The following is a 13,455-nucleotide window of genomic DNA, read 5'->3' as shown; positions in this document are numbered from 1 at the left end:
CCTCCCGGGGCCGCACGGACACGCGGGGCGAGGGAGACACTTTAATGGGGGACATGGGGGTGTCGCGCCGGGAGTGCGTGGGACACAGAGATGACAGCCCGTCCCGCACCCCGGGAGCCTGCACCCCGGCGTCCCAGCTGTCCCGCAGTCCCTGTCACCCTCGATGTACTTGTCACCCCATACCCTGCACTCTGGGGTCCTTGTCACCCATACTCTGTACCCCAGGGTCCCAGTAACCCTATAACCTGCACCCCGAAGTCATGCCCACCCTGATCCCTGCCACCCTGTCCCAACCACCCCATACCCTGCACCCCAAGGTCCTTGTCACCCCATACCCTGAACCCCAGGGTCCTGGACATTCTGCGTCTGCTGGTCCCTGCCAGCCCATGTCTTGCCCCCACAATCCCAGCCCCCCCTGTTCGCAGTCTCCCCACACCCTTGCACCCCTAGGTCCCTGCCACCCCATGCCCTCACCCCAGGTCCCAGCCACCGGTGGCTCAGAGCCCGGGCACAGTGGCCAGCGCGGCCAGCACAGCCTCCAAGTGCTGGGGGTGCATGTAGGCCACGAGCCCCCCCTGGTTTGCCCAGCGCTTGGCCCCTACCGCCCCCTGCACCGGGCGGTTGTACACCAGCTCAGGGGGAGGGCTGGTGTCCCCCGCCCTCCGTGCCTGCAGGGCCCCCGCCAGGGCCACCGCACCCCCGCCCAGGGCACGCAGGATGGCGTGGGGGGCACAGGCATCCCAGGTGAAGGTGCTGCCCTCGGAGAGGACGTAGGCATCCGCCAGCCCCAGGATGACACACAGCATCTTGTAGCCAGCACCGGCGGCGAAGCACAGGCGGTCACCGCACAGGGGACCCAGGGCCGCTCGCACTGGTCCCCCCTCCGCCCGGCTCAGCACGACGCAGGGTGTGGGGCGCGGCGGCGGGGGGTTCAGAGAGCTCAGCTGCGTGTCCCCATATGCAACGCCCCAGTGGTATCTCCCCTGCCACCTGCAGGGGTGGGGACACTGAGTGTGGGAGCTGCCAATGGGTCCCCAGGCTCTCCCCAGATCTGGGGACCAGGATCTGGCTGCGCCTCCCCCCCCACTCCGGTGCTCCCTGTGTGCCGGTACCTGTGGGTCAGGGGGTCCCGACGGTAGAAGGGCTCATTGATGATGCCCAGCACAGGACAGCCCGTCTGCCGGTCGTAGGCCCCAATGAGCACTAGCGCCGAGCACAGCCCCGCTGGGGTGATACCGTCGATGGGGGCCACGTCCTCGTGCCCCCCGATGTACTCATTGGTGGAGTCTAAGGGTGCAGTTGAATTTGTTGGGGTCCAGTGAGTGATGGGGGGATACCCAACGTGCCCTCTCCCAGCACCCCCTCACCGATGGGGTCTATCCAGATGGCCAGGTCCTGGGGGGGGATGCTGAGCTCCACGCTGGCCAGCTCTGCATCCCCAAGCGTCACATCCTGGTGCACGGCAGCTGCCAGCAGCTCGGCAGCCTCTCGCTCGGGCTCCAGCACGGAGAGTAGCAGGGCCGCAGTGTCACCCGGCGTGTCGCACACCCGCACCACCACCGTGTCCCCTGCCAGAAGCCCGGCCTCAGCTGTGACCCCCAGTGTATGGGGGTCTCGGCTCTGCTGTTCCCACCCCCAGAACTCACCCTGCCTGTTCTTGAACTCATTTGACTCCTCCCCATGGATGTGGCCCTGCAGCTCGGGGAACTGGTGGGGACAGGGCAGGTCAGCCACAGCGCAGGGAGACATGGGGACACCCTGGGGACCCCCCCGCCCCCTACCTCCTTCCCCAGGTCGTGCTTGATGACCTCCTGGATTAGGACGTCCGCCAGCGTCTTGAAGTCCCGCAGGAACCTCCTGTTCTTGTCGGTGCCGCTTTTTTCAGCCACCAGCAGCTGGAAAAGCGGCTCCTCTGCGCGGCACAGCCGGGCGATGGTCCCCGCCTTCTCCGAGGCCCCCACCAGCGCCTGCAGCAGCCCTGCCATGGCCGGGCTGGGGGGAGACATGGTGCTCGGGGGCGGGGTACCGGCCGCCTCCGCGCTCCCAGCGTGGCCCCAAGGGCCATGCCCGTAATTACGGGGTGTGGGCAGAGCCCCGGGGTGGAGACCCAGCTAAAATTATCCCGCCTGGAAGTGGGGACGTGGATGTGAGGACGTGGGTATGGGGATGTGAGGACGCGGGGACGTGGCCAAGGACGCAGCCCCACTGCGGGGTTCCCGCGTGGGGGGGCCTGTCACGCGTGAAGGAGGAAGCAGCCAGGACTGGGGACACACACACACAGATCCCGACTGCCTCCCCCCCGAGACCTGTGAGGTGATGGGGCCCCGCACCCTCCCGCCGGGGACGGGACACCCGCAGTGATTCCCCGGGGCACCGGCGACCCCGTGCCCGTCCCCGGGGCCGCGCCACGTGGGGGCATCCCCGGGACTCCCCACCCGTGGCACGCTCACCCCGGGTCTCCCTCCCCCTACGGAGGGGTCTCCACTCCCCCCGGCGGGCGGATGCCGGGGACCCGCCCTCCCCGCGGTGCCGTTACCGGGCCCGGTGCCGCTGACAGCTCGCGCGGGGCGGCCCGTGGGGCGGGGCCGGAGGGGACACGTCACGTCGCCGCCTTAACCCCCTCGGCCCCGGAGCCCGGAGTGCTGGGGGAACCCTGGAGTGCGAGGCGGACCCAGGAGTCCGAGGGATCCCGGAGAGAGGGGGGGACACACCCGGTGTAGGGAGCCCGAGCACCGCCTCCCGCTTTCGCTTCTCGTCCCCGCGGCTTCCGCGGGGCGTCGGTGACACCGGAGCGTGGTGGTGCCACCTCGGCGGGTAAACCCCCGCACCGGGACTCGACGGGGCCACCCCCCCTGCTCCGGGACCTCCCGAGGCCCCCCAGGGCTGACGGTGCGGCGGTGCCGCTTCCGCGCCACGCGGTGGCGCCCTCGTCCCTGCGCTGCGCCTCGCTCCGGTTTTCCCGGCTCCGGTGTGGACGCGCTCGCTCCGGAGCTGCGCCGCGACGCCTCCTGGCGGAATGCGCTGGCTCCACGCTCCCGTCGCGCACCGGTGGGGTAACGGGACGGCTCCGCACCCCCCTGCCCTGCCACACCGGGAGCCCCCCGGTCCGGGACTCCCCACCACCTTCCCGCACCGGGCCGGGATCCCCGTCACCTCTCGCCGCACCGGGACCGGGGCCCTGAGCGGGGCCGGTGCAGCCCCGGTGCCCCGGGCGCGGCCGCACGTCCCTCTTGCCCTCTCCATGGTTCTGATGGAGCCGCCACCGGGAGCGGGGGACACGGCACGGGCCGGGGCGGGGGGGCCCGTGAGGACACGGACCGGGAGAGGATGGGGACCGGGAGGGGACCAGGGGTGCAGTAGAGGACATGGCCCGGGAGGGGATGGGGACCGGGGCTGGTGCGTGGACCCGGAGATGGGAAAGAGATACGGAGGCGTCCCGGGAGGGCACCGGGGGATGGAGGGACCGGGACGCGCATCCCCGGTCTACGGGGGTGTCGCGGCGGGACCCAAGTCCCGGCAAGTGCGGCGGGGTCAGGGCGTCCCTGCCCTTCCCGCTCCGCCGCACTTGCCGGGACTTGGGTCCCGCGGAGCCGCCCCCGCCATAACCGGAGGCGGTGCGGGGGGTGCCGGAGCGAACCGGGCAGCGCGCGGTGGCGGCGGGGCCGCTCCCGGTGCTCGGGGGGCCGGCGGCGGCTGGTGACAAGCCCCTGCCAGAACCTCTTTTGTGCGCCCGCAGCCAATCAAGGCCGCTGACGACACACTTCTCTTGGGGTATAAAACCCCGGGGCCGCCGCTACCGCGGCTTTTTTCTTCCCCCCCCCCCCTCCGCCCCCCCCCCGGGTCCCTCACCGCCCCCCGCTTCCCCGCCCCCGCCGCCGTTACCGCCTTCCCCCCCCGTTCCGCGCCCCTTGCGCGTTGCGGTGGAAGCGGGGCGGGGGGGCGGCCCGGCGGGGAAAGGTTTCCCGGTATGGCCCCGGTCTTGCTGTGTTTGTTGGCGTTGGTGGTGGCGGCGGGGGGGTCGGTCGAAGCGCCATCCCCCGTTTCCGAGCCCGCCGCTTGCCCCGTGTGCCTGTGGCGGCGGCACAGCAAGGAGCTGCGGCTGGAGAGCATCAAGTCGCAGATCCTGAGCAAGCTGCGGCTGAAGGAAGCGCCCAACATCACCCGGGAGGTGGTGAAGCAGCTGCTGCCCAAGGCCCCGCCGCTCCAGCAGCTCCTGGACCTCCACGACTTCCAGGGGGACTCGCTGCAGCACGACGAGTACCTGGAGGAGGACGAGTACCACGCCACCACCGAGACCGTCATCAGCATGGCCCAGGAAAGTCAGTGCCGCCTTTGTTCCGCCGCTGCAAACTTCGCCGGCGGACTCCCCCTCCTCCCCGTCTCTCCCTCCCTCCCGGCCGGTTCCTCTCCCGGGTCCCTCCGCGGCTCCTCTTCCTCCCCCGTGCCCTCCCTGTCCCCCTCCCCGGGGATGCGCGGTTCTCCCCGGTTCCCCCCGGCTCCCCCCCCCGCTCCCTCCGGTTCTCCCCGGCGCCCCTGGGACTCCCCTCTGTTCACATCAGCCCCCGTCAGCCCCCTCTCCCTGGTGACTTCGTGAGGGTCCCGGGGGAATGCACCGTGCAGCACGGGGACATGGGGACATGGGGACACAGGGATATGGGGATGGGACAGGCTGGCTGGCAACTGGTACAGGGCACTGGGAGCAGGGAAACAGGACTGGGAATGAGCACTGGGAGCTGGGACCCGGGACTGCAACTGGGAGCTGGGGACTGGGAGCTGGGACTGCAACTGGCAGCGGAGAACTGGGAACTGGGACCCAGCACTTGGAGCTGGGGACCGGGACATGGCGCGGGGGACTGGGGCCCGACTCACCGGAATCAGTTGAGTAGCACAACTGGGCACTGGCAGCAGGTCCCAGGACCTGCCACTGGCACCAGCTTGAGCCCTGACACTGGTGCTGGGGACAGAGACGTGGTACCGGGGACTGGCACTTGGTGTGAGCACTGGCACTGGGACCAGACTGGGGACACGGGTCAGGTGACACAGTGACCTCCTGGTCCCCAGGGCCCTGCTGGGCAGCGGGTGCCAGCACTCACCTCCTGCTGAGGGTGACAGCGGGGTGACGGCAGAGTGACAGCAGGGTGACAGCAAGGTGACAGTGGGGTGATGGCAGAGCTCCAGCCCACGGGCCCCAGCAGGGAGGGGATGCGCTTGGAGACTCTGCTGCCCTGTGACCTGTCTCTGTCCATCCCCCTAGCCGTGGGACTGCGGGGGGGCTCTACCCTCCACCTCTCCGTGCCTCAGTTTCCCCTGGTCTGTCCCAGCTCCACCTGCTCCAGCAGTGGGACGGGGCGGTGGGACCCCTGAGGCGCGCCATGGGACCCCAAGGACCGGGGGGGCTGGGTGCTAAAGGCGAGCGGAAGGGAGGGAAGTGTGAGGCACTGCCCCCCCTGCAGCCCCCCGACGAATTTCCTTCCCAGGCATTAATAGACTCGGGTGGCTTTGAAATTTTATTACCCATAAAATTGACAACAGGCTGGGGTTTTCCTCCCTGTGCCGCGTTCACGCTCGCTGCCCCCAGCCCCCCTCCCGCCCCTTAACAGCTTGGGGGCCCCCAAAATAAATACCAGAGGGAGACCCCTCCTCCAGCCACGCGGGCCCCCCTGGTCCCACTCTGGGGGTCCCGCAGCCCCGGCCCTCCAGCTGGATGCGCCACAGGGTCCGGCCTGTCCTGCCCGCAGTCGCTCCGTTATTATTATGATTCCCGCCCCCCCCCCCCCCCCCCCCGTGCCAATTGTGTGGGGTTTTATGGTTCCTGAACAGGAGGAGGGAAAGGGCTTTATAGGCGGCAGAGCCATAAAGCTCTCGGGTTCTCCCCAGCTGCCCCCCGCCCCGTTAATCTCAAGCCACCACCCCCAGCACCCCCCCCGCCCCCCGGGAAGTTTAATTGGGTCCTAAACCCATTTAGGGGTTACCCGTGACCCCCGCGACCCAGAGGGACCTTAATGAGGGGCTGGGGGGGGCCGGGGGGGCAGGGGGGGGACCTGAAGCTGTTCAAGGTCAGTGGGAGCAGGTACACGGGGACACTGCAGGGACACCTGGACCTGAGGGGGCTGCGGTTCCCCCACGGCAGGCGAGGGGTTAAGGGGACAGAGGTGGGGCCCCAAATCTGGGCTCGGTGGAACAAAGCGGGGGGCTCAGGGTACCCCCCCCCGCCCAGCATATCCTCAGCTGTGACCGATGTCCCCGTCACCTTTATCCCCTGTTGCCACAGCAACGGGATGAGCATCCTGGCACTGCCACAGCCCCCCTGTGCCCGCACCCCACAGTGTCCCCTGTGTTGTCCCCTGGAATGCCAGTCCCGGGGTGGAGACGGGGTCACTGGTGACACTGGTGCTGCTGGCACTGTGGTGAGGGGCTTCAGTGGTGGCTTTGAGGGACACCTCTAAGAGACCCTGCAAAAACAACCCCATCACATTGTTCTGGCCGCCACAGTGAGCTGGGGACAAACTGTCCCTGTGTCTTCAAAAGTCACCTGGGACCCCCGTGTGCCACCAGGACCGCGGAGGGACCCGGACCCCCTCGAGGCAGCCGCTGTCCCACTGGTGACAGGTGACAAAGCCCGGCGGAAGGGGCACAAACTGCCCTTGTGGCTTCACGGGGACAGGCAGCGCGGGGGGGGCCGTTCCCCGGGGGGGTCCCAAAGGAACACGTGGGTTTAATCAGGGGCTTGTGCGCAGCAAATTGCTGGGAGGGGTTTGTGCACCCGCATGTCCCCCCCGCTCCGGCCCCTGTCACCGTGGTTTATGTGCGGCGCGGCGGGGGAGCGGGATGGCATTCGCGGGGCTGCCCCCGGTGTCGTGACCCCCATGTGTTCGGGGAGGCCTCGCGCGCAGCAAATGGCCCCGCGCTGCAGCTGGGGGCCATTAAACCTGACCGGTGCGGAGCAGGGGGGACGGGGCGGGGGACATTCCCCACTCAATTTGACACAGATGTTGGCAGAGCCCAGGAGCTGCCGCGGGGCTGGGGGAGGGCGGCCGGGGAGCCCCCGCATCCCCCTGGGCGCTTGGGATGCTGGGGGGTGTCACCGCACTGGAGTGGGCAGCACCGTCCCGGGAGGTGACCGTGTGGTTTTGCCATAGTTGAGAGTGTCACCCGTGGCAGGAGTGGCTGGTAGAGGGGTGAGGGTGCCACAAAAACAAGCCTGGGGAGGGTGGGAGATGGAGGGTGGGAGATGGAGGATGAGGGATGGAGGGGGGGACGGATGAATGTCCCATGAGATGCCACCCGGCTGAGGACCCTGGTGGTGTCCGTACCCCAATTTTGGTGCCACGGACCCACCTTGGGACTTTGCCACCGGGCACATCTGTGGCTCTGACCCCAGGATGTGTTGGGAAGTGGCTGCCCTGGAGCAGGTGCCGTGGGGACCCCCCCGACCATCCTTGATCCCTGCAGGGGATCGTGACTCCCCTGTGACACAGGGTCAGGGGGCAGCTGGGGACCTTATTGCCAATGGAGGGGCCATGACCCGCTGGGGCGGTCTCTGACCCGACCTTCACCTCTTAACGACTGAGGAGGATCTGGGAGAGGGGGACACACAGGGCAGGGGGTTCCCAGGGACCCCCCCATCACCCTGACGCCTCTTTCTTCCCGCAGCGGACCCGGTGGTGCAGATCGAGGGCAACCCCCATTGCTGCTTCTTCAACTTCAGCCCCAAGGTCATGTTCACCAAGGTGGTGAAGGCCCAGCTGTGGGTGTACCTGCGCCCGGTGCAGCACACCTCCACCGTCTACCTGCAGATCCTGCGGCTGAAGCCGGTGACGGACGAGGGCAGCCGTCACATCCGCATCCGCTCGCTCAAGATCGACCTCAACTCGCGGCTGGGCCACTGGCAGAGCATCGACTTCAAGCACGTCCTGCAGAACTGGTTCAAGCAGCCGCAGAACAACTGGGGCATTGAGATCAATGCCTTTGACCCCAATGGCAACGACCTGGCTGTCACCTCGCTGGGGCCCGGCGCCGAGGGTCTGGTGGGTGGCTGTCCCCTCGGGTCCCTCGGGGGCTGGGGGTGCGCAGAGGCGATAGTGTTGTGGTGGGATGGGTGTGGGGGAGCTGGGGGGCAACAGGGATAGGCAGGGTTGGTGAGGCAGCTCCGTGGGGCTGGTGACAGCTTGTGGGGGTGGTGAGAGCTCCGTGGGGACGATGACAGCTCCATGGGGCTGGTCACAGCCCTGCCAAGGTGATGATGGCTCCATGGAGCTGGTGGTAGCTTTGTGGGGACAGTGACAGCTCCATGGGCTGGTCACAGCTGCGTGGGGACACTGACAGGTCCACGGGGACGATGACAGCTCCATGGGGATGATGACAGCTCTATGGGACCAGCCACAGCTCCGTGGGATTGACCACATATCTGCAGAGCTGGCGACGGCTCCATGGGCTGGTCACAGCTTTGTGGGGACAGTGACAGCTCCACGGAACTGGTGACACCCTGGTGGGCCTGGTGACACCCCCATGGGATGGTGACACCCTGGTGGAACTGATGACACCCCCATGGAGCTGGTGCCAGCTCCATGGAGCTGCGTGGCACCCATAGAGACCGGACAATGTGATTGCGGGGTGATGGGACCGTGGCTCAACGTGTGGGGTGGTGGGTTGGTCCATGGGTCTCACCCCCCCTTTTTCTACTGCCCCAGCACCCCTTCATGGAGCTGCGGGTGCTGGAGAACAACAAGCGCTCGCGGCGGAACCTGGGGCTGGACTGCGACGAGCACTCGACCGAGTCGCGCTGCTGCCGCTACCCCCTGACCGTCGACTTTGAGGCATTTGGCTGGGACTGGATCATCGCCCCCAAGCGCTACAAAGCCAACTACTGCTCGGGGCAATGCGAGTACATGTTCATGCAGAAATACCCGCACACCCACCTGGTGCAACAGGCCAACCCGCGCGGCTCGGCCGGGCCCTGCTGCACCCCCACCAAGATGTCCCCCATCAACATGCTCTACTTCAACGACAAGCAGCAGATCATCTACGGCAAAATCCCCGGGATGGTGGTTGACAGATGTGGATGCTCTTAAAAAAGGAGCGCCCGGCTCGGTGCGGCTCCCCCGTGCGCGCCCCCCTCCGCCAGAGACGCCTCTTTTCTGCCACTGCTTTTTAAATTTTTTTTCCTTTTTTTTTTGATATACAAAGCGTAAAATTCCTTTGGATGTCTGGGAAAAAGAGAGAGAGAAGAAAAGCCTGTGCACCAACCCCGCGCTTCAACATGCATTGTGCAATAAAGCAACCGGACGGAGAAGGGAAAGGGAGGGGGCGGCTGGGACCCCTGGTGCTGTCACCGCGGTCACCGCTGTAACCCCCCCGGCACGGCGCAGCACCGCAGCTCTTCACTGGACACCTCTCCCACCTCGGTGGTGACAGCAGGCGGCCGAGCATCTCCCCACGCTGCTGGAGCGGGGACGGGGACGTCCCTGCCCACCCCACGGCCAAGGTGACACCCCAAGGGCGGGTGACCCCGTCGTCCCTGAGCAGCTGCCGGAGCCAGGACGGCAGACCCAGCCCGGGAGGAAACTGCCTCCCTTCTTTAATTTATTTATTTATTAACCACCCTACTGGCCGACGCTTTGCTGCGGGATGTCCCCAAGCGCCCCTTAGTCCCCTCCTTTCGTGTCACCGGCGCCCACAGCCCCACAGTGGGGACGTCCCCCGAGCCCCCTCCAGGCACTGCCAGCATCTCCTAGTGTCCCTGGGCACAGGGACTAGAGCTGCCACCCATCCCCAGTGCCGCAGCAGGACGGTGACACTCCCCCCAGGGGTGGTCATGCAGCGGAATGTGGACAAGCTGGTGGCTTTGGGGTCACCCAGAGGCAGCACCGGCCAAAATTGGCTCTGGCTTGGTGACAGATTCTGCTGAGGCGGCAGATTTGCCTCCCCCTCCAGATGATTTTTGCGTGGGAACGAGCTCCCGGTTTCCCAAGGGTTCAACCACCCGCCGGCTCCTCCACCAGTGACGCAACCGGGCCCCGGCGCCAGGCAGATGCTGATGTGGCAGCAGTGGCCATGATGGCCCCAGGGGGTGGCCCGGGGTGGCCCCCGCAGACCCAGCACTTATCCCTTGGGTGCCGGACAGTTCCAGGTCCAGCGCTGGTGACACCGCGCAGCAACAGCACCAGGGCCACGTGCGGAACAACCTGGTGGCTGCCGGTGCGTCCCCACTCCCTGTAGCACTTAGGGACGGCACCAGGCGGCCAGGAACCGGGACGGTGGAGCTGGGGACACCTGGGATGTTTAGCACTTGTCCCTGGCTCTGTGTGACCCGAAGCGCTCGCAAGGACAAGGCCACCTCGGGGTGACATCGTGGCCACCCCGGCCACTGAAGCACTTAGGGCTGCCAGGGGTCCCTCCCACCACCAGCACTGATGCCATTTGCCTGGTGGCCCTGGCAATGGTGGCCCCGCCATGGTGGCACGGGGGTCCTGGTGTCCCCTCCCTGCTGACAGTGCCTTTTGGGGCGCCGTGGCCTCCGGCTGATCCCAGCAATGCCGCTGAGGGTGATGAGGGTTTGTCTGTCCCTGGCTGCCACCGCTCCACCATGAAAGCCACTGTGAGGAGAAGCACCGTCCCCTGGGACCCTGTGAGGTGACAACTTAGCCACTGCCCCGGAAAGAGGCCAAAACCTCTGGGAAGGGACTGGGAAGGGGACGGATCCCACTCTGGGCTCAGGGATCCACCTGCCCCCCCCAGATGTCACCGTGTGCCCAAGTGCTCCCCCTGGCCTTGGACACTGTCACCTCACGGGGACCATCTCTCCAGGGACATTGTTCCCCCATGGGCATCATCCATGTGACACAGGGTGGGGCTTCCAGCTGCCCCCAACATTGGGGGAGCCCCAGAGCACCCAGAGGCTCCAGCACCCAGCCCTCCGTGGCGGCTGTGACAAGCAGGTGGCACCGAGGGAGGGACAGGGCAGCACTGGAGCCAGTCAGCCCTGGGCACTGGGAACAGTGTCCCGTGCCCGGGTAGGGGGGAACAGCCCCATCATTGTATTATTAATTATTATTATTTACCCGGCCCGTCAGTCCTGTGCGTAACGTATTTTAGGTTATTTTTATTATTTTTCTGTCCGTTTGTTCGTTGTTTTGTTCCTCGTTCTGTCGTTTCGGGGTGTCCGGGGTCGGGGGGGGGATGGGGACACGGCTGCCAGGGCGGGGGCTCAGGGTGGGCCCCGGGAAGGACGTGGGGGGGGTGCAGCGACCAAAAGGCCACGTCTGGTCGGGGGGAGGGGGGTTGATGGACACGACCAAACAGCACTTGAACAGAAAAAAAAGAAAAAAATTTAAAATAAATAATAATAATAAAAAAATATTTAAAAAACCCCAAGAAATAATCAAAAGAATTCCGAGCTTTCGGCTCCAGCCTGTGCCACGGCCCCCCGCGATGTCCCCGTGTCCCCCCGTGAGGTCCCCACGTCTCCTTGGGATGTCCCCACACCCCCTGTGATGTCACCCCCAGCGCAATTGCCACCACGAGGAGGCTGCACGGTGACATCGGTGGTCTTGGGGACACTGACTGTTCCCTCATGCAGTGACAGAGCAATGCAGCCTGTGACCCATTTGCGCTATGGGAGGTTAAAGGGACAAGGACAATGACGCTGTCCCCGTGTCCATGGGGCAGTCGAGACGCTTCTCCTGAGGTGCCGGAGGATCCAAATCCCCCAAATCCCCGAAATCTGCAGGCAGCAGGGAGGCTGCAGCAGCGTTGGGGGACAGAGGGGATCCGCTGGGGACAGAAGGGACACACATGGGACAAGGGTCAGTGGGTCTGGACCCCACGGTGGGACCCAGTGTGGTCACCTCATTACCGTGGCCTTGTCACGAAGCTCCTGTCGGTGACATCGCCAGCACCGGTGACAGGGGGACCCGGGCGGGGGCACGCGGAGACAAATCCAGCTTGGGAAGGGAGAGGGGACAGGAGAAGCTCCAGGAGTACCCGTGGCTATTGTGTCACCTCCACTCGGGTTGTCCTGCGGTGTTCGTGTTCCTGTGCTCAGGGCTGTCACCACCATCAGGTGGTTGTTGATTGTGTCCCCGTGTCACCACACCGCCGGGGCTCGACCCCCATGTCCCCGATGCGTCCCTCCACCCTTCCTGCGGGAGCTGCCACCAGATCCGACTCAGGAAACGTTTCCTGATGCTTCTCATTCTTCCCACGCTCTGGCGCTGGCCGAGCGGCCAAAGGGACAAAATCTGCCCCAAAATCTGCCCTGACACCTCAAAATCCATCCTGATGCCCCAAAACCTGCCCCCCCCCCCCCCCCCCAGCCCCTGACATCTCAAGCACCAGCCCAGGGGAACAAACCCCCCACAATTCACTCAGACCCCCTGGGAGGGACATCCCCATCACAGACACGGGAGATGCTGTGCTCCTGGATGGGGCTGGGTCCCCGGGGGTCTGTCACCCCCAGCTCTCATTGTGCCCGTCAGGAGCCAAAACCCAAGTGGGTTGCCCCCATGGTAGGGACGGAGGACACGGGACAGGGATGGGGACATTTGGGACACCAGGGACACCCCACAGGGGACCACCGGCCTGGAGTCGAGTGTCCCCCCCACCCCCCGGGTGGGACCCCCACCCCCCATTTCCTCCCAGTCCAGCTCCCAGTTGTAAAACTGGGATTTAACAAGTGGCCCTGGGAGCAGGAGGAGCCTTTATGGAGCCTCATTAGGGGCTGCAGGTATGCGGAGAATGTCACAGCTAATTACAGAGGGAGGGGATGGGGGGGGGGGGTGGGGGGGTGGGGAGGTGTCACTGCCCAGGGGGACCCAGGGCCCAGACGCAGGGACATGGCTCTGAAAGCGGCTTTGGGGACATTGGCTGTCTCCCGGAGCTGATGTCCTCCCTTGGGGACCACGTCCTGGGGGGAAGCAGGGGACAATGTCCTGGGAGAGGGACAGTGTTCTCGGTGGGGCGGGGGGGAACAGAAGTCGGGGGGGTGGGAGGGGGATTTGTTTGTTTGCTTCAAACCAACGACGTCAAGAGCTGTCAAGAGCTGAACAAGCGTTTGCTTTTGTTCTGGTCACGTCCCCCCTGGAGCTGCACCCCACGTCTCTGACCCTCCCCTCCGCCACCAGTGACCTAATTCGGAGACCCGGGGTGGGGACAAATTAAGCTGGGGACATCCAGGCGACCACCCACAGTCTCAGCGCAACCCGGGCCTGGCTGCACAAAACGCCCGCAGTAATTAAAGCGTTGGCGAGGAGCTTGGCTGAGCCCCGCCGGAGCCAGCAGAACCGGTGACGGCGACCCCAGAACCGGTGACGACGGCACTGCAGCCGTGCCCAGCGCTGGGGACATGGACCCCCAGGGACTGGATGGCTTGGTTGCCACTTGCCGTCTGTCCTGTGGCAGGGATGTGGTTTTGCCGCTACGCTGAAAAACCCGAAGCGCCGCAGGGTGACAAGGAGG

At 66.0% G+C, this 13,455-nt stretch overlaps 2 protein-coding genes across 4 annotated transcripts; one reads left to right on the top strand and one right to left on the bottom strand.

Annotated features, from left to right (window-relative positions):
• Positions 1-27: 27 nt before the first annotated feature.
• INPP1 (inositol polyphosphate-1-phosphatase) lies at positions 28-4,286 on the bottom strand. 3 transcript variants are annotated; one of them, XM_065043378.1, is made up of 6 exons: positions 4,262-4,286; positions 1,782-1,992; positions 1,647-1,707; positions 1,368-1,568; positions 1,113-1,287; positions 28-990 (listed from the first exon to the last, which is right to left on the bottom strand). In XM_065043378.1, the coding sequence occupies exons 2-6, from the start codon at positions 1,983-1,985 to the stop codon at positions 498-500; spliced, it is 1,134 nt and encodes a 377-aa protein (XP_064899450.1). In that variant the 5' UTR covers positions 1,986-1,992; positions 4,262-4,286; the 3' UTR covers positions 28-497. The 3 variants fall into 3 exon arrangements, with proteins under 3 accessions (XP_064899450.1, XP_064899449.1, XP_064899451.1); XM_065043377.1 differs by lacking the exon at positions 4,262-4,286 and adding an exon at positions 2,537-3,494; XM_065043379.1 differs by lacking the exon at positions 4,262-4,286 and adding an exon at positions 2,451-2,585.
• GDF11 (growth differentiation factor 11) lies at positions 3,808-11,121 on the top strand. The gene is made up of 3 exons (XM_065043396.1): positions 3,808-4,319; positions 7,654-8,027; positions 8,691-11,121. The coding sequence occupies exons 1-3, from the start codon at positions 3,968-3,970 to the stop codon at positions 9,069-9,071; spliced, it is 1,107 nt and encodes a 368-aa protein (XP_064899468.1). The 5' UTR covers positions 3,808-3,967; the 3' UTR covers positions 9,072-11,121.
• Positions 11,122-13,455: the final 2,334 nt, after the last annotated feature.

The sequence above is a fragment of the Columba livia genome, chromosome 29 (assembly GCF_036013475.1).
Source record: "Columba livia isolate bColLiv1 breed racing homer chromosome 29, bColLiv1.pat.W.v2, whole genome shotgun sequence".
NCBI lineage: Eukaryota > Metazoa > Chordata > Aves > Columbiformes > Columbidae > Columba > Columba livia.
Note: the sequence above shows the minus strand (reverse complement) of the source record. Positions and strands in the feature narration are given on the sequence as shown.